We start from the raw sequence: 27,297 nt of genomic DNA on the forward strand, positions 1-27,297 counted from the left end.
GAACATTTAACATGAGATCTACACTCTTAACAAGTATTTAAGTGTGCAATAGAGTAATGCTAACTATAAGCACATTGTTGTACAGCGGATTTCTAGAACTCAGTCATCTTGCATAACTGAAACTTCACACATGTTAAATAACATCCCTATTTTCCACTCCCTCCAGCCCCTAACACTCACCATTCTAATCTGTTTCTACAAGTTTGACTGTTTTAGGTGCCTCATATAAATAGGATCATGAAGTCTTAGTTCTTCTGTGATTCCCTATTCCACTTAGCATAGTCTCCTCCCAGTTCATCCAGGGTGTCACCTGCAGCAAAGTTTCCTTCTTTTTAAAGGCTGAATAATATTCCATTATATGTATATGCCACATTTTCTTTATCCGTTTATCCATCAGTGGACAGTTAGGTTGCTTCTATGTCTTAGCTATTGTGAATAATGTTGCACAGTCTAGCAGCCTCATAGCCTTTTTTTCACATTGAATTCTTTAATGCAACTGGAGTTTGCATGTGGGAATAGTGCAAGGTAGAAATTTAACTTTCATCTCAGAAAATGAATAGCTAATAATCTCAGCACCATTTATTAAATACTCTATCCAGTCATCACTAATTTGAAATGCCACCTTTATCACACATTATTTTATAGATAATAAGTCCATTTAGAGGAATAGTTTTATAGTTAAGCTTGTACCTTTCTAAAAACGTGGATTTCTACAATGCCAGAGCTCTTTGACTTAGGGCCTACAAGCATCATTTTCACTTTGCTGAGCTGAAACATCGTCTTAAAATTGAATGCTCAGGGACCTCTATCATGGTTTCTATGTTCCACACATATATAGGATGACATATTGACATATTTCTTCTTTTTCAAACACCTATCAAGTCCAGTGGCTTCTTAGAATATTAATCAAGTCTGAACATGAGCATGTATCATGGCAACTCAAACACACAGACAGAAAAACCAGAAACTTACAGCTTCTCACTTGACTCTCTTCTCTTCTTCCCTGTAAACCCAGTGACCAATGTGCTCCCAGCTTTATCCTGGCCCTGCCTTTCTCTTGGGCCTCACTGCTTCCCCCTTTTATCTGATCTATTCCCAATACCTTGAAAATCCCTAATGGTTAGAATTAAGTTTAGCTAAGCAGGGGAAGAGACCAGAGACAAGAGAGAAAGTCCATTTCCCTGAGCAGTGAAACTAAACTGAGGCGGCATCTTGCCCAGAGATCAAGGGAGCCAAAAATTCCCCTAATTCTCATTGTTATGTTTTGCTTTAAATTTTAAGATTTAATATTTCTATGGTAAATTACTTGATAGAAAAGCTATATAAATAACAATGAGGTTATATCTGGCCATCTTTTTTAAAGCGATCAGAGGCCTATATTGAACTTCACATTAGGGCTTTGTTTTGCTTTGTTTTATTGTTATTATTATTATCATTATTATTTACTTTTTATGCCATTGGTCTCATCAGAGGTAAAAGAAGTGAGCCCTTTAAATTTTTCGAGTTGCAACCTCAAATTCCAATAATTCCCATCTCCCATGCCTTACACCATTATTTCCCACCTGCCAGTCAGACACCTTCTCAGTCACATCCTTCATGATTATGCCTTCACTCTCTTTTTACAACCAAATAATAAAGTCCAGCAAAAAAAGATAATAATAACCATCATCTCCTAGGCTTGTTATCTTCCCCTTCAAATCTTAAGACATCTGACCCTGGAGCCACAGGGATCAAAGACATGAGAGAGCTGGTCCTCCCAATACAAGGCCTTCCCGGATGTTGCGTCAACAGCAAGGTGGCTTACTTGCTCAGCTTCTCGGCCGACTGCAGCTGGCCGCTCTCCAGGCGCTGCATACTCACGCACCTGCAGCTTCAAATCCCCTCCAGTTTGCTCTCTTCCCTCTCACAGTTCATTCTTGCTCCCCTCTCCTGCTCTAGGGCACCCTCCAGCTGACAAAAGGAGGCATTATTTAGCCAAATAAATTGGTAAAGTTTATACTTCACTAGATGTGTTCTGGAAAAAGAAAGAAAAATACAAAGCACAGATTATGTAAATGGTGCCCAGTTGTGTAGCTATTTTAAAATAAAAATTGCATGCATCAGTAAGACAACGAAAAATCTAGAAATCACAGTGATGAAAGACAACTTTGGAGATTAAGGAACAGGAGCTCTGTCCTCAGAAAGGAGCCAATAATAAAGAACCAGGGAGCCCTTATTTCATTGTTCCTCCCTGATGGGAAACCCACTTCACACGGCAGCTCATTTCATGGGTGGATAAGTCCATTGACTCAGGAGAGCTTCTTCAGAAGAAGTCAAAATCTTCTCTCTAAATTCTTCCCGTGAGTCTAAGCTCAGCTCCCTGGAGCAACACCAAGCAGATCTGTCTCCACACAATCATCTGTGACTATGAGGCATCTGTCCTGGTTCCATCTTCTAGTCCATAACATTACGTCAAACATCGTGTCCTGTTCGGGTACCACACCAGGGGCTCAGAACATTCCAGTCTTGCTGGATTAGCACTGTCAACAATATCGCGGCTGGTTCGGCAGGAGGCTAGATAACAGTCACAATATGGCTATTTGTTCATGGATATATTAAAATGGTTACTTTTCAGCAATAGGAGCTGTTTCCTATAACCAGCAAAATATATGAAATTCAAATAGGAGGAGGAAGGAGAATTTCTGGAAGGAGTATGTAAAAACCTGAAAGTAGATGAACTCCAGGGGAGAACAAGTGAGTGAGTGCGTGTGTGTGTGTGAGAGAGAGAGAGAGAGTGCGAAAGAGCGAGTGAGAGAGAGAGAACACGCACACACACACACAGTAAATCCTCATACTGAGGCTTTGTGAGACACACAATCAGTGGAAATAGAAAGAGAATTGAGACAACTAACAGGTAATAGAGGAAACTGATAGAAAGGCATGAGGGAAAAGAAGCAAATAATTCAAATAAAAAACCAGACCACCTCTGTCAGCAATTTTATAAAGGCCAAGCTTTTGGAACTAATAAGAGAGTGAATGCCTCTGCTCTGCCAGCTGAGAAGGGGAAGAGAGAATGGTGACGCGACCATGAAGAGTGGTTTGAAACATCTTTAGGTCACAGGGTGTTTGGAGGCAGAACAGGGACAACCATCTTTAGAGTCTTACAAGCGTTTTCCCAAAGCACAGGTTGAACACGGCTGGTGATTTACATATCTTTCAATTCTAAATAAACCTCAGCACGTCCCTGGAAACACACAGGGCCTTAAACTAATCTTTCAACACTAGTGTCAAATAGAGAACCAGCCTACCTGTTGGGCAAAACACCAGGTTCTCGGGGAGCTATGGGGAAAAGTCTGTCACTGACAGGGATAACCCTACAAATCCTCTCAATGTTCGCCTCCCACTGCCCAGGCTTGTGGGAAGGTTGCATTTAAAAACTGACAGATTACAAGCTGGGAATTCTCTTAGATTGTAGTGGTTCAGTTTTATCAAGGAACAAATAAACCTCTGTTTTTCGATATTAAAGATACAAGCCACACGACTAAGTTTTCCCCAAACTGTCAAGATAAACTAAGTAAAAATCAGAGGCCTGTATACATGCAGACGGCTAACTAGCGAGACACAACGCTTCCTACCTCATCTACTTGCCATTCCAATTTCAACTTGGCTGTGCTCAAGCTACTGAGTTTCTCCCCCTCTGTGACCAGGTCATCCAGCGTCTGCTGATGGGCCTTCTGCATGACCTTGGCCACTCTGTTCAGTTTGCTGATCTCCTCATTTAGAGACTCCCCTTCCTCAGTCAGGTCCTTGACCTGTGGGAAGACAATGGTGACAGCAGCATTAGTGTTTCCGCGGACAGGGTGGGCAAATGCTACGGGCCACGGGCCGTCTTGTCTCTTTCCCAGTACACACCCAGACTTAGAGTAGCGGGTATTCTGGCTAAGCAAGTATCAGGTTCCTCATTCGATGGCCAGGTTTCCGAGTGTCCTATGATTATACAGCAAGAACACGACTCAAGGTAATTTTCTAAGTGCTCAGGGGGCACACAGCAATCTTGTTGTGTCTCAGATCCTGAGAGTGGCAATGAAAGAAGAGTTCCAGCTGTTCAGATATGCAAAAATGGAAGCTGGCTCTATCAGGCCCACATGCTTTTTATGCAAGGGAACCAATGGCACAAGAATTGCTACTTAATTGTCTGCCAAAATTACAGTGTCATTCCAGAGACCATTTGTTTATCAGAGGTTGGAAACAGACTCCTCAGCTAGTTTCAATCCATACACAGAGAGCCCGCGAAAACCCTCAACTGAAATGAACAGAATGTCAAAATCCTTCGCTGGAATTAACATGACATCTTCAAGGTCGAACTTCAAATTAATGACAGAGGTGGGCGTTCAGACACATCCCAAATCACCTTTCAGTAAACCCCATCATGTTTGCTCTCCTTCCAAAAAAGGCTACTCAGAGGCCCAATGAAATCATGCTGTTCTATGAGATTTCAGATGTCATAAGACTGAAACAAGTGAAGATGTTTCACTTGGAAAATAAAGCGGGGTTCCGGAAATTTGAATTGGAAATTTGAATCGGGACACCACAGTTCACTGGACCCCTTGTTTTATGCCGGTTTTGACTGGGACTGCTGTCAAGTTCAGGCCACAGGTTCCTCCGCGTGAACCCAGCAAGCCTGGTACCAGAACCTGATGGGGGGTGGGAATCGGGCATCCAGGTCTCCCTGACATTATCAAAAAAGTATCTTGTGCTCCGTAGCATGCTTCTCCTTCTGTGACTTCACCAACATTGTTTCCAGGTCATCAATTTCTTTCTTCAACTTGGAACATTCATCTTCGAGCTTCCGCCCCCCGGCAGTCAGCTCAGAGTTTATCTCCTCTTCTTCCTCCACCCGCAGACGCACCTTCACTCTGGCCTCCAGCGGGATCTTGGATTTAATCAGCGACTCACACCGCTCTTCAACCTTTGCTAGGGTCTCTTGCTTCTGCCATGATGAGGAGAAAATTGTTGCCAAAAGCTGGAAATAATTTATCAGCTAGACGAAAACGCTGTTTAACGCACAGCAAAGAGATAATTGCCTGCCCTGTGACCAGCACTTTCACCTGCCTTTCCTCAGCAGGTGAAATAAAATTCCCCATTCCCTGATCCTATTGTTGAGAAGTGGAGGAGTTGCTTGTGCTAGGAGGTGCTTTTGATCTTTGGGGCCATTCAGTAGATTAGATTACCTCTTCTAAAGCACTTAATAGAATCCTGGTGGCCTAAAGGAGCTAACATGCCTCCAAAAATCAGTGGCTTACTGCTTAATTCACAGCTTCTGGAAGCCTCCACATGGCAAAGAGTTTGGGGTTGATGCCTTGCTCAGAATAACGTCTTTTAAGAAAGCAGTGCCTCCTCAGACACTAAAATATTCATAATACTATTATAAGTGCCCTAGTGCACTTGTTTAATATAACTTCAACAAATAAAATTGTGTATTTTTTATTTACAGGCTGAATTTAGAATTTATACATTTCACTTGCAAGTTATTAACTAGAGACCATTATTATTTCCAATGAAAATCTTTTCCTCAATGATTCTGCCAGTGGTGAGCTCCACAAATTAAACACTGAGTATAAAATAGTCTTTCCTATCATCCTTTCAAATGTCTTACCTCCAATTCTCCATTGATTGATCCACACTCCCTATGTTATAGGTCAAGTAAAAAATGAAGAAGTCATTTGCCTTTTTGCTATAAAACATGTTATGTAACTTTGAACCTCTCTAATGTGTTTGTCAGAGACTAAATAAAACTCCTTCCTTGTGAGCAAGTTCTTAATTACTGTAGGTCTCACTGCAACATAACTTCACTGCATCGCCATCTTCCATCTCTAGACCTCTTCACCTATCCTTTGCAATATGCTCCTCTGGGAAATTTATTTTTTTTTAAGATTTTTTTATTTAGTTAGTTGAGAGAAAAAGAGAGTATTCGAGTGGGGGGAGGAGCAGAGGGAGAGAGAAAGAGATTAAGAATCTTCAAGCAGACTCCCCATTGAGCACAGAGCCAGATGCAAGGTTCAATCCTGGGACCCTGAGATCATGACCTGAGCCAAAATCAAGAGCTGGCCGCTTAACCAACTGAGCCAGCCAGGTGCCCCCAGCAATTGATTAACTATTTACCTGGCTTAAGTTGTTTGGCAATGCCAACTGGTGCAGCCACTCTGAGAAACAGCATGGAATGTCCCCAAAGAGTTAAAAACAGAACTACCCTACAATCCAGCAATTGTGCTACTAGGTATTTACAAAAAGGATACAAAAACATAGATTTGAAGGAGCATATGTACCCTGATGTTTATAGCAGCATTATTAACAATAGCCAAATTATGGAAAGGACTCAAATGTCCATCGACTGATGAATGGATAAAGAAGATGCAGTGTGTACGTATATAATGGAATACTACTCAGCCATCAAAAGGAATCTTGCCATTTGCAATTACATGGATGGAGCTAGAGAGTTTAATGTTAAGTGAAATAAGTTAGAGAATGATAAAAACAATATGATTTCACTCATATGTGGAATTTTAGAGGCAAAATAAATGAATACAGAGGAAGAAAAAAAGGAGAGAGGAAGCAAACCATAAAAGACTCTAAACAATGAGAACAGTTAAGGGTTACCGGAGGGAGGTGGATGGGGATGGGCTAGATGGGTGATGGGTATTAAGAAAGGCACTAGTTGTGTTGAGTAGTGGGTGTTATATATAAGTGACAAAGCACTAAATTCTGTTCTTGAAACCAATATTACACTATATCTTCACTAGAGTTTAAGTAAAAATTTGAGGAAAAAATAGAAGTAAAAGGCCAAATTCTAGGCCATCGATTTCTGGCTAACTTTTAAGGATGGCCATCTGCCCAGAAAATGGGGCTCAGAAAGACACAGATGGGGAAAGCACAGAAGAGTAAAACTCCAACATCAGTGAGAACCAAAAGAAAAGGGATAAATTAAAACAAACAAGAACATCAAAGCAGGAGGGGGCCATGCAGATCAGAGAAGCTTTCAATGTTGGGGAAATAATGGGAACATTTGATCTTGGCTCACACCAGGTTGACAAGCAGAATGCTTATTTGCTCTATTCCATTCAGGCTGTGTCCTGGACCCGCCACCATCACTGAATGAAGGAGACAGTCCAATCGACCATCATTGATCCCTTCATTAAACATGACAGCAGGATTTGGGGGCCAGCTGAGCAATGATGTGGCAGGTTAACAGTGGGAATATATCCCTTCCCTGATGGTAGTTAATAACATTAATCAGAACGGGTTCATTCACTCAGTTCTGCTGGTATTTTGAATAAATGAACGATTTGAAAAGAATCTTTGTTTCCTTGATCCCTGCTGTATTCAGCTGTGTCCATTAAAAATAAATAATACAATATGTCATAGCTCTGTCAACTTTTAAAGTCTCAGTTACAATTTGAACTCTTCTCAGCCTACCTGAGTTTGCCCCCAGAGGCTTCCCATGTTCCTCATCTTGATCCCTTATTGTGTACCCTAGGCTTTTACCTGCCACCCCCTGCATGCTTTGGGTCCATTTCTATCTCCCATGTCAGCCTAGGTAGCACTGGCCACTCTCTCTGTTGACAGGAAGAATGATGAAAACTGGGAGGCCAGGTCTCACCTGAAGCTGCTTCTCCCCCCAGCCACACAAAACATGGTTTTGCAAATGATGATTTTCGCAGTATGAATTTAAAGAAGATTTGGAGTGGGGCCCAGGAATTTGTATTTCAAAAAAGTGTGACCTAGGTCAGGCTGAAATACACTAAAATTCTAGAACCAATGTTATGTTAAATTGTATCAGAAATATGGGTCTGGAGGTCCCTGAATGACTCAGTTGTTTAAGCGTCTGCCTTCAGTTCAGGTCATGATCCTAGGGTCCTGGGATCAAGCCCCGACATTGGGCTCCCTGGTGAGTAGGGCGCTTGTTTCTCCCTCTCCCTCTGCCACTCCCCTGCTTGTGCGCACTCGCTCTCTCTCTGTCAAATAAATAAATAAAATCTTTTTAAAAAGAAAGAAAGAAAGAAATACAGGTCTGGATGAAATTCTTCTGCAAAATATGGTCTCTTGGAAAACTAATGAATAGCAGAGGACCAAAGAAAAGGATAACGTGGATCAGTCTAAAATTATTAAGTTTTCTCTGTTTTCTGTAAGTTCAAAAATCAGGAAAAAATGTTCTATAATTGTATTGTACAAATTATATATAGTCATATTAGAACCCAGTATTTTTTTAGCTTAGCACTGTATTAAGTGGGGTGGAGAATATAATAATAATGGAGAAAACCTCATCACTGACTTTGGGGTGTTTAGGGATAACAGCAGTGCTGGTGCCCAGAGAGGAGGAATGTGTAAGGGAGTGAGTAATGGCACCCGGATATCAGAGTGGAGATGGAGGCTCAGGTGTCAAGGCCATGGGTCTGGAGGCTATAATGCACATTTTGCAGGATTGGAAACGTATTCATCAGAGAAGCAACACGATGTTGTTTAACACAATGGTTCTCAATCCTAACTGGATATCAGAATCACCCATATAGATTATTTGAACGACGTAAGGCCTGCTTAATCAAAATATCTGACAGTGGCGTCTAGACACCTTTCTATTTTTTAATGCTTCACCAGTAAGTTTGAGGCAAAGCCAATGTTGAGAGCTGCTCTTTTAAGAATTGAATTGATTAATGAAGTTGATTTGGACTGGGGTAGGGGAAGTGGAGAAACCAAAAATCAGGAAAACAACTAGAAGCAAACTGCAATAATCCTGAAAATTTCAGTAAAGTTTTTCTCAGAATCTACTAAATCCTGTCTTTTCATTTGCTAATGGATCACACAAAATTTAAATTAAGACCCAGAGCTCCTTGGTTCCCAGGATAGATTGTGGTGCTTTTATATACTTAAAGCCCATCTAAGAGTTTGTCCCCTTTTCAAAGACATCCTGCCAATGAAATCAGCTCACTAGGAAACAGGGTGTCTCCTTAAGTGTTTCCATTGTGTCTGCTGAAATGCTATAGTATTTGAAAAGCACATGCCTCATTTTTCTCAAGTGAACACTGCCTGCAAAACAAGGGACTCTAATTAAAAACTTGATGTGGAGAACAAATGACGGGGCCACTCACCGCCTGCAGCTGAAGAAGCAGGTCATTCTTTTCCCTGACGAAGGAGAACTGTTTGGCTTTCAGTTCTTCCCTCTGAGATCCCGAGTTCTTCAGGGTTTTTTGCAGTTGACACAGTCTTCCTTCAGTGCAGCTATCTTCTCTCCCATTCCAGCAGCTTCAACTAGAGGCTTGATCTTGAAGAAGAGTCTCATCCAGGACCAGGTCTTCACAGCCATGAAAACTCTTAGGTTCCACTGGATCACAAGAAGGGTTTCCCTAAATCAAGAGAGAAAAGAAAAACAAGTGAACCCAGACAATGGGAGAGCCATTTTCCCAATTAAGATCCTTAAGAAGCATACCTTTTGAGGAGTCATTAAAGTTTCTCATTTATCTTCAAATCCCTTCTACATCTGGGCTCTCACTTGATTTTGGCAAAAGCCCTATGAGGGACTTCTGGAGCTTGCAATATTGTGGGCTAGATGCCCCCAAAATATTCCCACTGCAAACATCCTTGCAATGAGAGCTGAGCTGGAAAGAGGGTAACAGAGAAAGAGGGAGCAAATAAACCCTAATGAAAAGTCAGTGTGTGGATAGCTTGGCCATCTTCATGGAAGGAAGGATCCAGTCTTGGTATTGTAGGGATTTATATTTTTACATCCATATGGATAAAGAGACAGGCTGAGACTTTCAGAGAATATCACCCTTCATGAAAAGAAAAATTTAAAAATTCACCACTGGCACAAAGTGATGTCAAAGAAAAGTATATCTGATTTGCTCTGGCCTCAGGGTAGAGCAAAAATTCTACTCCAGGAATTTTTTGTTTTTATCATGGATCAGAACCACTGAAATGTCTGAGTTTTAAACTATACTACCTGATCAGTGCAGATGTATGTAAGAATTTAGCATCATCATTTTTTACGCTGGCAATAAATACCCTTTGGGCTTTTGGGAAAAGAAAATGCAAATGTGCACTGAAGAAAGTACCCTAAAATCAAGCACTAGAGATTCTCTTAAAGTCCCTTTAAAGATGAGCTTACCTCTTCAAAATTACAAAACACATATAGAAAAAAAAATCACCCATTAGTGAGGGTGAGCAACTATAATAAAAAGTTTGATTAACCCCCCAAGAATTTCAAATAATTGAACAATCTGGTAGGGACCATAAAATAATTGTTAAAAATTCTTAAAGGCATAGAGGGAAGACCTGAAAAAACAAAAAAGAAATGAGCCATTATAATAAAAGGGCAGAAAGATTTGAAAGAGGACCAAATAAAATATCTAATATTGGAAAATATAGTCATTTAAATCAAACAGTCAATGTAAGAACTAACCAGCTGATTAGACACATTAAAAAGTTGTGAATTAGTAATAAACCCAAAGCAAGTGGAAAGAAGAAAAGAATAAAGATGAAATCAGAAACTAATAAACTAGAATAAAAAACAAAATAAGGTGAATTATTAATCTAAATAAACATCTGACATCAATGATTAAGAAAAAGGACAGAAGGCACAAATAAACAATACTAGAAAAATAATATTCTAATAATAATCTAGGATTATGCTTTAGAAATATATTTATAGATATGATAGAGATTAAAATCATAATCTAGCAAATTGGAAAATTTAAAAGAAATGTACAATTTTTTTAAAGAAACTCATCTAAACTGATTCAAGAAGAAAGGAAAACCTCAATATACTACAACTGTTAAATAAATGGAATCAAATTTGTAAAATCTATCAAAAAAATCCCATCATCAGATCTACATGGTTTTACAAGCAAATTTTACCAACCACTGAAGGAACAGATAATCAAAATAAATTGTTTCATGTTTTGAAAAGAGGCGACATTCCCCACTTGTTTTATAAGGGTAAGGTCATCTTGATCCAAAGTCTGATAATGTAGGAGAAAAAAATTACCAACCTTTTCACAAACAATGTTGCAAAAATCCTTATGATAATACTGTAACTAAACCCATCAATGTATGAAAAAGTTCAAAAACAAATTGGGTTTAACATTTTTAAAAATCTATCAATATAATTCAGTATACTTAAAAGTCAATGGGGAAAAAAACATATGCAATTATTTCACCAGATGCAGAAGAAGAATTTAACCATTTTCCTGAGAAAAGTGCTTAACAATATAAGATGGAATAAAAGTCCTCCACACAATATATCATACCTACAAAAAGAAAAATCTACAGTTAACATCTTCTTAAAAGAGAAATGATAGCTTTCCCCGCAGTCAGAAATATGACAAAGTTTGGCAAAAGTTTTTGAAGTCCAAAATACCACAAGTTGGCATCAATATAGAGCAATGGAATTTTCATATACTTCTGGTGAAGAGTAAATTGGAAAGCATTTTGGTGATATCTCCTGGAGATGAAGTGGTATGTAGGCTAAAACCTACTAATTCATACCCTAGAGAAAAGCTATGGAAAGTGCGGGCCTCACCAGCTGTTACCCACAAACTCTTAGAGCATGAACCAGCATTTTGAGTGATATTGCCCTCAAGAAACTCCTGCATATGTGCAGGGGCAGACATTTGCAAAAATGACACTAGAGAGCTGTTCCTAATGGGAAAAAGTTGTAAATGGATTAAATTTACTTGAGTTAGAAAATGGATCGATAAATCATGATGTATTTATACAGTGGAATATTATATAGCAGTTAAATCCATAATCTAGCACTAGATTTATCAACATTAATAAATTTCAAAAATAGTACTGAAAAAATAGAACCAATTTCTGTATAATATATACAGAATATTATTTATGTGAAGACTGAATACAGACAAAGTCATATAACCTTTTAAGGATATCTGCATATCTCCACAGGATTCAGATCAAGGCAGAAATACACAAGATGCTTCAACTGTATCTGTTATTTTTATTTATTCATTCATTTATTGATTTAAAGATTTTATTTATTTGAGAGAGAGACAGAGAGAGAGAGAGAGTGAGAACATGAGTGCTAAGCAAAGAGCTCCATCCTGGGATTCCAGGATCATGATCTGAGCCAAAGGCAGACAGCTAACTGACTAGGCCACCCAGGTGCCCTTGTTAATTTATTTTTTTTTAATGTTGGGAGCAGCTACCAGAAAAATATGTTAAAGGTATGAAAACATATCTTTATATGTTTTATATATGAACATGAATGAAACATAGAATGATAACAAAAATTCAGGATCTGGGGAACTAGGTATAGGACCTGGATTAAGGGAGAAATACGTAAAGAGCTTCAATTTTGTAAATGTTTTTAAATCGTGAGCAAATAGAGAGAAAATGTTAGAAACTGCTAAACTTTTGATAATAAGCTCCATGAGTATGCATTAAAATATTTTCTGTGTGTTTGAAATATTTTATAATAATTGTTTAAAGCCAGAGTGCCTGGATGGCTCGGTTGGTTAAGCGTCGGCATTCAGCTCAGGCTATGATCCCAGGGTCCTGGTATGGGGCTCCCTGTGCCCTATTCCCCCACCCCTCCTTATGCATACACACTCTCTCTCTGTCTGAAATAAATAAAAGTCTGTAAAAAATTTTAAAAATTAAAAATTTAAAAAAATTGTTAAAGTCATTCTATTATTTAGAAGGAGTGGATGGTAAAGACCTCATTTTACATGGGGCACCTGGGTGGCTCAATCAATTAAGAGTCAGCCTTACACTCAGGTCATGACCTTCAGGTACTGGGATCAAGCTCCATGTCAGGCTCATAGCTCAGCGGGAAGTCAGTTTTTCCCTCTCCCTCTGCCTCCCCCACCCCCTTGCTTGTGTTGTCTCTCTCTCAAATGAATAATTTTTTTAAAGACCTCATTTTACAGATGAAGGAAGTGAACTATATAGACATTAAGAGTTTTACCAAAATTTATATAACTAGTCCTAGAAGCTATGTCTTCTGATTCCCAAACTCCCATAAATTCCCATGCCTTACTGAGCATGATATGAGTTACAGGAGATTGTTTAGGAAAGGTCTCTTAATATCTTTGCTATCACCATGTAATTATCTTTTTCTTCTTTGATAAAACAGAAGGAAGTAACAGATTATCAATTAAACAAGTTATACCAAGATCTATGGCCCTCTCTCCAGAAGGTAAACTATACTATAGAAAAAGTTAATGCAACAATTGCAGAATCTTTTGCTCACAATCCCTTTGTTTAGAGATTTTTCTAGCTTGCTTTCCATGATTCTCTTAAAGAATAGACAAAACCTACACCTTAGTGTCCAAATGTGATGATAAATGTCCCTAGTGAACCTGCCTGAAATGAAATAAGAGAGTTATGATTACATATCACCAACAGCCACAGTTTCTTACCCAGGGGAGGTTGTAAAGTGGTCAGAACACCTCCTCACTCTGTAGCAAATTTCCCTAGAGTTGGCTGTGGAATGCATGCGAACTCTTCCAGGTCTGCTTTGGTTATGAATTGTGAGTCACACCACCCTCAGAGATCCAGACTTCCTTGACTATAAAGAATCCCTCCAAAGGGAAGCCCAGAAACAATACAAGAAATATCTGAATTACACTTTTACTTGGTTAGATACTGCAATAAAAGCCCTTTGTGCTCTGTTTGGTGTTCCAGGATTTAAAAATTTTAAGTGAAGTCCCAGCCTGAGCAGAGGTGGCAGCCTTTACACTGACCTATGATAAGGCAGTGAGATAAGGTCACATTGATGCAGGTACACTGCTACTCTGGCAGTGGGAGTGTAGGGTAAGGATATCATACCTCTCTTCCAGAATCCTCTGGAACGTGATTCGCATCAGTTTGCCCCATACTCTGGCTTGAAACAATGTAAAGACTTTGGATAGTCTCTCATCTCTCATTGATTCCAGTTGTTCCAGAAAGCCAGCTTTTAAAAACACCTAAAAGAAATAATCAGGCGCGAGTTCCACTCATAATGGGCATTCATTATTCAGTCTACTGAATGACTGTGTGAACAACTGGTGTATTCATTGATTAGTTGTATTTCTTGTTAAGTCCTACTCAAGGTGTAAAATGTACGTTCTAGAAGGTTTGCTTTTATAAATCTAAAATTTGCAAAAATATTTTATTTAATCCTGTGGTTATTTTAGTTCCTTAAGAACATAGACTATTCTCCTCATCTTTTAATAATGTATAGGCTGTTGAGGGAACCTGGTTTAAATTTTAAGATCGACCCAGCCAAGCAGTGCTCTGCAGTGCCAGAAAGGGGTCTGCAAACTTTTCTGTGAAAGGCCAGATAGAAAATATTTTTGGGCTTTACAAGTCACATAGAATTTTCATAGATCTATAGAATCTTCATTTCCTCTTCCTCCCTTTCTTCTCCTCCCTTTCTTCCTCTTCCTTTCCCACTTCTTTAAAAAAAAAAAAAACAAAAACAAAAGAAAAAAACCCAACCATTTTAAAATGCCAAACCATTTTTAACTAATGGGCCATATTAAAAATAGCCCACGGAAAATGGCCCTTAGGCCAAGGTTTGACGATCTCTGCTCTGGAGAAAGTGACTATGTCTTAGCCATTAAAATATCCACATCGATACTTTTTTCAAGAATTAGAAGTAATGGCCAAGATGAGGTGAGTGAGGTGTCAGGAACAAATTTTAAAGAAGAACTCACTTTCAGGGTTGTTTAAGTCAGTACTTACATGAACCTAATAGTGAGTGCCATCTTAAACATTGTGCCTCAGGAGGCTCTTTTACCTAGTCCTATCTAGACTAGTAGTATACAGCAAAAACAACTAAATCCATAGGGAAACAAGGTACCAGTAGTGGAAATCAGCAGAAGCAACAAACACCAGAAACAGATTCTCAGGTACTCAAAATGTAGGAGTCAAGTAACATTTTACAGGCATGTCCAATGGAACTCCTTTTTCTGTGAGCTTTTCACCCTAGACCCTCCAATTCTCTTTCTAATAATTTGGTCCTTCTATGCATGTCATTAGGAACAACCTGATGTTGACTATCAAATAAAACCAAATCTATTAGTCAGAAGTTTCCCATAATGTGTGGATCCTATCAAAATCATCTAGGACAAAGCAGAATTTAGCAAACCACATTTAAAAAACTTCTCTGTGGATTAATTTTTTGGGATAGTGGGGTTGACCTTAACATTTTAATTACTCGTACAGTAATTAAAACAAATACAAGTTTTGTAGAATTAATTCCCCAAAAGAGTACTTGTTGATGAATCCGTTCACACACAGACAAGCAGTTCATTCCAGTAAGTTGATTCACCTTTTTCTAGCTCTGATGTCTATGCACATTTTCTAGCACACTAAGGTGGATTCAATATTTTATATCTTGGCACAAACTTACTTAGATGAATAATTATAAAAATGTACATGTAGTCAACACTAAGATTTAAGAAGCACTGAGTTTTCTCTCAAATAGCATCGATGTCTCCACTTTCAGCTGAGCTCTATTTGTGTTATTTGTGGTCACAAGAATTGTAGAATGCCTTATCATTGCACTTTCATGGGTATTTTAAGATATACACTCTTTTCTCCTACTCTTCTCCAAATGCATTCTTCCTAGTTTTGTGGTTACCTTAGTGATTCCAAAGCGGTACTAGGTATGGTCTATCTTCAATGAGCCAAGTAATTCCTCAGCTGCTTTTCTGCTGCTTACAAACCTACTCTTTGGAAATGCCTTTGGGCGCAAAATGCAGAGCCTAATTTAAAATAGATAAAGAATAAATCCTGGGGTCAGAGAGGTCATCTGATTCACAGAAAGAATAATTTGAACAAGTGAGATAGAGGAGGTACAGACTTGTACCTCTCCTACAAATATATTCAATTTTCACAAAACTCATGGCAATAGTAATGAGAATACAAGCAATAATCCCTTATTTGGGGATAATAGTTTGTACTTTCATAGTGTTTTAGAGACAATGTCATTTGATTCTCCGCTCAATTAGGGAGGGAAGGAGAGATTGGGAGGCAAGGGAAGGGAAAGAGGCGGGCTTAAGTATCTCTATCATACCGATAAGATAACTGGAAAGCAGAGACATTAAATGCTTTTTTTTTTTTTTTAATGCTCTTCCAAGATTTCTTCACCCTGATGGTGAGCTGGTGGAGAGCTAGAAATATGTCTCTTAACCTGAGACATGTACTCCTTCTAATCTACCATACTTTGCTCAAATTTGCTTGATGACCTATAATTTATACTTTGAGGATTCAGAAAATAGAAAGCAGAAATGCCTCTCCTGCCTCCTGCCACACACCCTGCTGGCTTCCTTTCTTTCACAGGCTTGCTAGTACAGCAACAGCCTGCTTGGAAGGCAGCTACGATTAAGTACATATGACATTTCAGAAATTCAATTCAGCCTCCGTGTCTTTCTTCTGTATATATTTCTTCTATATGTGGGTCTATTACCCGTTAATAGAGATTTAAGAATATTACAGCTACATGGATGTTGGATTTAAGGGGAAGTAATAATGGAACTCTGTCGTCATATATCTCACCACCACCAAAACACATCGATCTGTAGTCTGGAGGACATCAACCAAACAAATAATGCATGCCTAAACACTCAGAAAGAGAGGAAAACAGAATGGGCTGCCTTGGGCTCCTCAGATCCTGGGATGTATTTTTACCTTTGTTTAAAATCAGCATATAGCAGTTGGTTTGGAAAACCTTCACAGCACATCCTGATTCCTTCTAAGATACCATTACAGCGCAGCTGCTGCAGAATCAAGTAAGGGTCTAATAAACCTGTAGAAAAAGGATCACTCTCAGTCTGTGTCCAAAAGAATTATTACCCAAGATCTTGTCTTAATTGCTGCATCTTGGGATTTTAAAAAAGAGTTTGAATTTGATGTTCTTTAATATAATAGGCAATAGGAGTTCACTCACTCCCAGCCCAGTGGCACTCTCAGTACCCAACCTATCATGCAAGAGTCTCTAAGTCGGATTTACCTGAAATTCTTCTGACACAGAATGAACCCTTTAATTCATGGTTTGTCAAGTTTTATAAGCAAATACACCTAGAAGATGAAAAAGAATACATTTTTGCTAGGATTATAAATAGCTTGTATTACATCCCTTCTCTGGCTGAAAACCAGCTAGAGAAGAGGGTAAGAGCACAAAAGGGAACTGCCACCTCCAAGTAGGAAGGGGAAAGGATTACAAGAATGGGGGAATATAAAAAAGGAGAAGATGAACACAGACACAAAACTCTGTTTCCTTTTTTGCCTTATGAAGGACCTGGTCACATCCCAGCCTACATTCTCTCCTTATTATCTTGAGAGCACCTGAGTTTTGTTCTGTAGCATAAGCATCTTCCTACCACCTCCTTATTTATCGGATGAGGCCCTACCAGAGCTGTGGCTGCAATCTCTGAGACAAGCCTCTGAAAAACCTTCCAAGGAGCCACTGTGTCTTTCAGCAAACCTTCTGGAAGAAGTCAAGTAGCGTTCCTCCTAACACAAAGGCCTTAGGATAGTATTATAAGAAAAATGGAAATGAGATGAATCTCAACTTATGTCCAGGGTGACAGAAATTAACCCTAAGCCATATATCCATATTCCTGTACTCCAACCCCTTTCATAGACAGAAACAAATGATGTGTAAGAAGGGGAACAAGTGGTGCTCTATGACCCCAAAAGATCAAGTATACTCATTCCCTTTAAGTACATATGAAAAACTGTCTTGATTAGATCATGAAGCTTTTCTTAGGACTTTGTCCTATGACTTAAAAAAAAAAAATCAACTGCTGAAATCAGAGCTGACTCAATGGGAGACAACTCTAATAGGTAACAGAATTGCTCCAAAATAGAGGCAGCTAATTAGATTTCTTGCCAAATGGAAGCAGTGTCCCTAGATGCATTCAGAAACCCAGCTGATAAGAAACAATGAAGCAAAAACATACAGCATCAATGAACAAGAAGTGTTTGTGTTGCAAAAACCCAAACTGCAACATCATTGTTTAGTATCACACTTTCCCAAAATAGGTCACAGGCTGTCAAGACTGGGGTCCTAATTACAGGAGGTTAATAAAAATGCAAGATACTACAGAACCTCAGAAATTAAAATCAGCAGCATCTGGCTAGCTATATATTCCAAGGGTGATTAGTGCTCTGAAGACATAAGTGTGTATCATCTATACAATTTTGAAGCTGACAGCCTCTGACCAAGTTATGTAGAAGCCTGAGAAAGAAGTCTGAGAAACTTCAAACCCATGATGTGTAGAAAATAATCCATGTAGTTAAGGTCTGTAAAAACTTTATTTTGGCAATTAAAAACAAGAAATATTTCACTACTGCCCACCTACTACAATCCACTCATCAAAAAAGTATCCAGTATAATAGCCAAGACATGCAAACAACCTAAGTGTTCAGAGACAGAAGAATGGATAAAGAATATGTATGCATTTGCACACACACATACAAATATATGCATATATATATATACACATATATATATTCCATGAAATATTATTCAGCCATAAAAAAGAAGGAAGTCCCACCATATGCAAAAGCATGGATGGACCTTGAGGTCATTATGCTAAGGGAAATAAGTGAGGCAGAGAAATACAAATACTGTATGATCTTGCTTATATGCAGAATTTAAAAACAAACAAACTCATAGAAAAAGAGATAGATTTATGGATTTGTGGTTATCAAAAACAAGAGGTGGGGGAGGGTGGGGACGTTGGACCAACATGGTTACAAGGCACAGACTTCCAGTTGTAAGATAAATAAGTACCAAGAATGCAATATACAATATGATAACTATAGTTAACACCGTTGTATGGTATACTTGAAAACCTAAGCATCAAGATAATAAAGTTAAGAGAGTCAATCCTAAGAGTTCTTATCAAGGAAAAAAAATTATGTGAGATGATGGATGTTAACTGAACTTAGTAATCATTACACAATATATATAAGTCAAATCATTATGCTATATACCTTAAATTCATACTGTAGTGCTATATGCCAGTTATATCTCAATAAAACTGCTGTGGGTAGTGGGGGGGGGGGACCTTAAAATTAAAACAAAAAATTGTCCACCCCTCAGAAGTACATAACTAAAAAGATGGGTGCTATTAGAGAGAGGGAAGATATTAGTATTGGCAAGAAGGCTAGAGGGAGTTCTCAAAAATTAGAAATGGATTATATAAACTGTCTTTACAGCCAGTTTATATAATTGGCTTATATGGATTATATAAACTGTCTTTACAGCCAGTTTATATAATTCAGACCAAATAATTTCCTTTATGCTGAAACATCTACCTTAATTCCTCCATTGATGATCTAATCCTCTTTATTATACTTGGCCCTTATCGACAATGGCACAGAAGCTCGTCCAGATTTTAGCATGAGATACAAGGAGGAATTTAAATGGTAATATCAAGCATTCTAATGTTACCCAGTTGAGTTGGCTTTGTGAATTCCTTCTGTGTGTCCACTCAACTCTCAATTCAAAAGCAATCTTGAGGTTCTGAACATCTCACTTTAAAGTTACTTTCATTTTTCTATCTGAAATCAACGCTTATATAAATAAAAGGAACTGGTAAATTTTCTAAAAAAGACATTCAACATAGCTTGAGTCAAATGTATTTCTTAGTGCAGATCACAAAAAGTCTAATTCTTACCTGGCATTTTGTTCACATTGGGATTTATGCATCTTACAAAATGAGGTGCTGTTGATTTCAGCTTAGTCATCAATTTACTTAGGTTTTCCTTATATAGAGACCATAACAAACACAGAATCACTTTGCAAATCACTAAAAATACTGATCTACCTCACAATTGTCTCCAAGTCTATCAACTTAATCATAAAGCGAAGATGCATATCAACAATAAAATAATGAATTCAACATCCTTCTGTGCTTACCAAACCATACATTATTTCTTTCTTAAGGCAAGTCAATAGTTATCTGACAGATGCACTTCTGTTGTGAATCATATCTACCTGTTTTGAATTTGATAGTGATAATTTATGGCTGGGCAAACAAATGACTTGAACACATAAATTGTTTCTCAAGTTTTCTGTGCAGAAAGTTTTTCTAAGGTCAGATTCTCTGGAAGCAGGATCTGAATCAGGGATTTACCTGAGAAGCAGGATAGGGTAGGGGAAAAAAAAAACAAAAAACAAAAAACAATGATATAGATTCAAAGCTGAATGTGATCCCTGAAGGAACTCTGAGCACAAATGCACCAATTGTACCACAGTTGTTCCCTACATCTTGAGGCAAGAAAGGAAGTCAGAATCTGGAGGGATAAGGAGAGAGTTTAGCTTCCCATTTGCCAGTGGCAATTCTGGGACCTGTGAATTTTTATGAGCCAACATTCTCATCAGCTAAAAGATGGGTGTAGGGCTGATAAGGGGGACTAGGTGAGGTACCAATAGTGTCCACAAAAAACCCATTAATATCAAGATAAACTTCAACTTTTCCCACTTGGCTAACTTCAGATACTTTTACCTTGAAGACGTGAAAATTCAAATAAGTAATAACATATGCAGATTGTGAGGCAGTTAATATATGAATAGATGCAATTAAAAATTACTTTATGCAGAGATGCAACCGTTTGGAATGAAACTCCTCTCTTGCGTTTCTTCTCCCTAAACTGTAGAGCTAAAAAAAGAAGAAAAAAGCATTTAAAAAGCTCTTTTTTTGTCACATTATCATACCCTGTTGATGAAAGCATAAATTTGTCAAGTTCTAGAAGCAATATGGCAATATCTACGAAAAGCTTTAAAAATATTTGTCTCAACACAAATGTCTATTTTTAGTGTTCTTCCTTAAAGAAATAGTTGGGCAACTGTGCAAAGTTACTGCTACAGCATTGTTTAGTCACTGACAAAAATAAAATAAAATAAACAAAAACTAAAGTTATCAAAGCAAATGTCTTTCAGTAGGAAATTGACTAGTTAAATTATGAAAGAGTATGTATAAAATGAAATACTGTGGCCTTTTAAAATGATGAGGAGGATCCATATACCTGACATGGAAAGATTCCTAGGAGTTATTTTAAGAGAAAAAGTAGGTTATAAGGTTGTGTGTGCTATGATCCTGAGTATGTATACATGTCTGTCAGTATAGTTGTATTATTAGCAACTAAATATATAAAAAATATTGGGAGAAGCATATACTAAAGTGTTAGCAATTGCTATCACTCTATGTAGAGTGATAGGTAACTTTTATGTTTCTCTCTTTGTTTTTCCATGTCGTCTGTGTTTTTGGCAACAGTCAGGCATCGGTTTTTTTTTTTTTTTTTAAAGATTTTATTTATTTACTTGAGAGAGACAGTGAGAGAGAGCATGAGCAAGGAGGTCAGAGGGAGAAGCAGACTCCCCATGGAGCTCGGAGCCCAATGCGGGACTCGATCCCGGGATTCCGGGATCATGACCTGAGCCGAAGGCAGTCGTCCAACCAACTGAGCCACCCAGGCGTCCCAAGCATCGGTTTTTTAATTTATGAAAAAAATAATCTATTTCCATTTTCTTCAAGCAAAAGGGTCCATGCTAAGCCAAATTGTTTTATACACATTTGTGTAGTGCTAACTCACAAAGATGTACAACAGCAACAATGACTGCAAAATTCCTAGGCAGTCCAGAAAAAATGGACCAGCTGTCTGCATATAACACAAAATATTCTCTGCACCTGAGTAACACCTGTGCTGGGGCAGAAATCCTAAAGCTGAATCATTAACATCCTACTGACATGCCTCAGGCCCTCTGAGTCAGTCACTGGACCTCTTAGTGTTTCAGTTCCTCCACCTATGAAAAGGGAATACTACTACCTTCCACTATTAATTTTTTTTTAAAAATTATGGATAACTCCAGTTATAATGTCTTGGATTCCCCCAGAAAAAAATATGGTTACTATGGGTAATTAAGTATTTGGAAGAGGGAGAAACGTGGAGGCAAGTATTTTCAGGAGGTGCTTGAAAAATTACGAAAAAAGGGGGACATTCTGGACAGTTATTCTTTTCTGTTTCCAAAGGACACAGCAGACACTCTGAAGAGTCTGAAGATGATTTCCTGTCTGACTCTCTGCCTGAACTGCCGCCTGATCTCTTATGATCAGAGAATGACCCATCTGGGAGCCGTAAGCTTAGGAGTCACTATCTAACCGAATGCTCAGGGGCACTTTAGAAGCCATTAGAATCAGGCAAATGCACTGCCTGAAGATTATCAGGGTCCAAATACAATAGCCTTCATTTCTCACCCTCTTGAGGGAGGCCAATGGGATTTCAGGCCTGTTCCTGAAATACGTCATCTGTGCTGATGGAGCCAGGAAGTGCCAAATTCTCTCTCCATTTCCTGACCATGTCAATCCGGAGTCCCAAATCAGCCTGCTGGGGCCAGGAATTAACTTAAAGCTGAGTGTGAGATAACAGGACCATGAGGAGGTTAGGAAATGACAGTATACAACCTTTAACCTCGCCCCATTGCCACAACGGTGTCTGAATCCAGGCAGGCCAGATTTTCCATTTTCCAATGTTTTCCACTTTGGAAAGAAAAAAGAAATCCAAATGTGTATGTGGAAACTTCTGATTTTTTTTAAACCCATGTGGACCAAACTAAACATGTCTGAAGGCCAGGTTCGTCTCCAAGGCTGCCAGTTGGTGACTTTTGTTCTGAATCTTGGAGAGCTTCCCTCTGTAGCTAGCATTAGTCCTGTTGTGAGGCTGATGTTAGCCACATGGGCTCAGTATCTTCAAATCCTTTGTATCATAGTGCAGAAATCTGAACTATGTCTCAAATACATCTAGCCTGCACATTTTTCTGTTTTGTTTCTGGAAGACAGTGAGAGTGGTATAGGCACCAGGCCAGGAAGCAGCCCTGCTTCCTACCTTTGCCTTTGCATGTACTACCGTTAACTTAATTAAACAAGGAGGCCATTAGACTGATGTGGCTCTAATTCCATAGTGGCCTATATTAACAAGCCAAAATCTAAGCCTGTAAATATCCCAGGGTTATAAAATCAAAACACTAAGGACAACCAATCACAGTCAAGTAGGCTTTAAACGACAACCAATCAATAACTTCCTTATTTGCTTCCACCTTTTCTCTATAAAGTATCTCCCTGAGCTTCTGTCAGTGGAGCAGTCTTAAACACTGAGGGTTTGACACTCCCCTATTTGAATCAATTTTTGCTCAAATAAATGCTTAAAATTTTCAACATATATCAGTTTATCTTTTAACAGTAGATTTGTGAAATTGGGAGTGTTGCTTAACTCTTCTGTATTTGCTCCTGTGAGATAAGAAGGCATTGCCCTCTGTCTGTATCTGAAAGGGTCACTGGCAGGGACTGAGTAAGATAATGTATCTAAAAGCGCTTTGTAAATTACAAACTACTAAACAAGATTAGTTATTTGTTGGTTAATAAATATTTATGGAGTGCCTGCTAAACAGGTATTTGCTACATGCTTGAGGCTACAATTAAGCAAATCGGGCATAATCCCTGCCCTCATGAAGCTTATCATAACCCCAAGTTACAATAACACAAAAGAATTGTGAAGGAGAAATCCAAGATACTTGGGGAATATAGATTGAAGAGGCTTGTTATTTCCCCCAAATCATTTATCAAAATATGGTTTGCAGCTCCCTCTTTGCAACGGGGTTGAATAGAAGCTAAAAGCAAACCAGAGCAGGCTCCTTGAAGTACATCTATCTTACAGCACCATTTCCCTGAAGAACCGCCAGCCTGAGGACAGAAGGCTAATAAGAGGGGATGACTCAGACCACAGGGAGCAGACACAGATACAACAGGAAAGAGGTAAGGGTTTTTGTAAGTGCCGAGGCAGCCATGGATCCCATTCTGAGGTTAAAAAATTGGGGAAGACTGTTCAGCTCACCACTGTCAGTACTGATGGGATTTTCAAAAAAGGTTTGCCAGGAATCTGTTTGACGACTTCCAAAATACAGTCACTACTGTTTCATTAAGAAGGTCTTTGTTCTTTTCAAGCCAGCCACTAATGTTATAAGGCACCTTTAGAAAGGCAAGCAGTTCAGGTAACAAAAGAAGAGAATGCATAAATTAACATAGCAAATTGTGCATTACTTTAAAAAAGTCATAAATTGTTTGAGTCCTTTAACTTTAAATTGGTTTGAGGTAACAGTACTGAATAATACTCCAGGAATCCATTGTGTAACCCAAAGAAATTCTCAGACTTTACCATTTTACATTATAGAAAGGAAGAGCAGGGGAGGGAAAGGAGAGGGATTGCTAAGGAAGGAGAGGGAGAGAGAATTAAATGGTATTTCCAGTAGAAACAATTCACATCAGCTCTCCTTCATAGGCAAGGATAGATTAGATAATCCAATTGTCTCTGACACACACTGAACATTAAAAAAAATTAGCAATTGTAATGATATTTTACTATAAATATGATTATAATTAATATTCAAGGATATGAAAGAAGACAATTACAAGCACATCTATGTACAGTTGGCAGGTCATTTTAAGGATGAAGTATCATTTTATCCTTTATCAATTCTCTTTCTGTTTCATCCGGAATCACTGACTAGAAGCAGAAAAGCAGATAAAAGGGGCAACACACACACCAGTGGGGAAATGAGGAGAGGCACCAAGAGTCATTAGAAACCTTTGTCGGCCATAGTTTGGAGGCCGTTATTTCACAGTGACTATTTCTTTATGAGAGAATTAAAAAAGAAAAAAAAAAAACTTCAATAAAAAGATCAGTTGAAATCATTCATTCACACAATGTTAACTTAAAAGGAGTGACAAATATGGAAAAACCCATGGCTTTGATGATCTCCATCACTTTCTGAAGCTGACTTACTTTGAGTTGGGATGACAGGGTCTATTTTAAGATTTCTAACCTTTGTACACAAGGAAGACTATTATAGTATGGGTGTTTCATTTCCTAAGTGTTAAAAGAGTATGCCAACTTTTTTTTCTGGAACTGAAATTTTGTTGTTGTTGTTGTTCATCTCTTCATTTAAGCTAAACTTTACTTATATATCATCTAGGGACTTTGACCCAATGCATTTGAAACAGCGTCAAGAAAATTCAGGGCTGAGGGTCTAGAGGTAACTTACTGTTCCTGCATAATGGACAAGCTCAAAGTGAGCTTCATATCCTTTATTATCAGGTCTGGGATTCTGGAAATAAGCCGACTTCCCAAAATGGTTGTCAAAAAGTTTGGTCTTGAAAGTTACATCTGTAGCCTGAGGAAATACACATTCCTCTTCAAGGATGGAAAAGATGCCCATTGGCTGTTGGAGATACATATGGACAGCAGATGAAAGAAAACACCAGGATGCAGTATTTTTAATAGCAGGGGTGAATACAAACTCTTATTCCTGGAACTGAATCAGATGATAAGGGGAGAGAATATTCACTCTGTATAACTAGTTAATCGTCCATTCAACAACTATTTATTAAATACCTATTAGGTGTTGGGCACCAGTAGGAGCTGGCAATGTAGGCATGAGCTGCATACATTAAGGGCCTGTCTTCAGAGTGATTATATTCTAATGGAGTAGAAAGACAATAGTCAAGTAAGCAAAAAATAAATAATTTAGATTCACCTAATTGTCCTGAAGAAATCATACAAAGTAAAGAAATAGAGAATGAATGGGGGACCAGCTGGGAGAAATTTTGGTGGGAGAATCAAGTAAAACCCTCTGACCTGAACCAGAAGAGCAAATCCTGAGGTCTGTATGAAAGCACTCTTGACAGACAAATGATGAGTGCAAAGGCCCTGAGGCAGGAGCACACTTGGCAAGTCTGAGGCCCTGCCAGAGGCAAAAGCAGACAGAGCTGAGGTCCTTAGATGGAGCACGTGGAGATGGAGTTGGAGAGGTAAGCAGTATTGGATCCCAAAGGCTGTCCAGGCCATGCTAAGACATTTGAATTTTAAGTGTAATGGGAGGTCTTTGTAGATTTTAACAGGAGGTATTGTGATTTGATGTTTGCTTCAAAAGGATCATTTGTCAAAAAAGGTTGGCAAAATAGAGCCTGTAGGCTAACTCCTCCCTGTGGTCTATATCCAGTGAACTAATAATGATTTTTACATTTCTAAAGTGTTGGAAAAACAAAACAACAAAAGAAAATGTGGTAGAAAACCTGATGGGTCCCGTCAGCAAAATTTTCTTTAAAGGGCATGTAGGAAACAGATTTTGTGGGCCATATGGTTCCCATCACAGCTCTGCCATCCACTCAGCCAGTTCAGGCCCCAGAGCAGCAGGTGGTGACATGTAAAAACAAGGGTGTGACAATGTTTTATTAAAACTTTATTTACAAAAGCAGGTTGCAGGCTATATTTGGCTCACAAGGCCATAGTTTGCTGACCCTGGTCTAGATTAGTAGTAGGGTTAGAGATGGTCACAAGTCATCAAAATGTGATATAGCTTGAAAGTGAAGTGGATACTTTTGGTGGATAAAATATGGGGTGTAACAGAAAAGGAAATATGACCAGGTTTTTGGCTTGAGCACATGGGTAGTATATGCTACCATTAGCCAGTGTGAGGTACATACACATAGAGAAAAACAGGCTTGGAGGGTGGGGGGAATGAAGGATTCTTGTATTTTTACATCAATCTTTATATTTGTATATGCATTAACCTACTCCACTAGTTTTTCTGCGGTACCTTCTATGAATAAATCACTGAGCCACACACTTTGGTTTATTCAAGGGTTGTGGCTCCAGAACATTTAAGAAGGCAAAAGATACAAATATGTGTACAACAAAGTAGACAAAACAAAAGTATAGAGAAAATGTCATGAGAATTCTGAGACACAACATGACCCCTTAGCCCAACAGCACAGATTTCATGATTTTCTACCAACACGTTTTACCTAAGAATCATAGACTCCCAGGCTTGGGAGGGACATTAAATATCTGGTCCAATCGACCTAAAAGTTTCTTATATTCTCTTCATAATTTCCTTCTAAAAAGCTGGCTAGCTAATGCCTAAATGTTATCATGGAGAGAGAACATACCAACTCCAGGTCAAGGCTCTGGATGGGTGATAATACTGAAAGAAAATTTGCTTGTAGTTTAGAATTTTTTCTAAATTACTGCACCGGAGCCATACAAATGGTTCTAATTTGTCAAAGCAGTGGATCATCAAATATTTAAAGACCATAATTTTTTAAAGATTTTGAGAGAGAGAGAAAAAGAGAGAGACTGCATCAGTGGGGGGAGGGGCAGAAAGAAAGAGGGAAAAGCTGACTCCTTGCTGAGCAGGGAGCCCAACTTGATTCAGGGCTCCATCTGAGGACTCCAGGATCATGACCTGAGTAAAAG

At 38.6% G+C, this 27,297-nt stretch overlaps 1 protein-coding gene across 1 annotated transcript in view; it reads right to left on the bottom strand.

Moving 5' to 3' along the window:
• Positions 1 to 27,297, bottom strand: part of MYH15 (myosin heavy chain 15) — a gene marked incomplete at its 5' end in the record, with an annotated part of 154,815 nt that overhangs the window by 78,307 nt on the left and 49,211 nt on the right. Inside the window, 15 exon segments of the mRNA XM_082719582.1 lie at positions 1,805 to 1,872; positions 1,876 to 1,950; positions 3,615 to 3,791; positions 4,730 to 4,969; positions 9,123 to 9,232; positions 9,235 to 9,377; positions 13,819 to 13,955; positions 15,617 to 15,637; positions 15,641 to 15,740; positions 16,666 to 16,783; positions 19,665 to 19,752; positions 20,581 to 20,648; positions 23,878 to 23,905; positions 23,907 to 24,011; positions 25,085 to 25,261. Of these exon segments, the coding sequence (XP_082575708.1) occupies positions 1,805 to 1,872; positions 1,876 to 1,950; positions 3,615 to 3,791; positions 4,730 to 4,969; positions 9,123 to 9,232; positions 9,235 to 9,377; positions 13,819 to 13,955; positions 15,617 to 15,637; positions 15,641 to 15,740; positions 16,666 to 16,783; positions 19,665 to 19,752; positions 20,581 to 20,648; positions 23,878 to 23,905; positions 23,907 to 24,011; positions 25,085 to 25,261 (1,655 nt within the window).

Source organism: Mustela nivalis, assembly GCF_964662115.1.
Source record: "Mustela nivalis genome assembly, chromosome: 1".
Lineage (NCBI taxonomy): Eukaryota > Metazoa > Chordata > Mammalia > Carnivora > Mustelidae > Mustela > Mustela nivalis.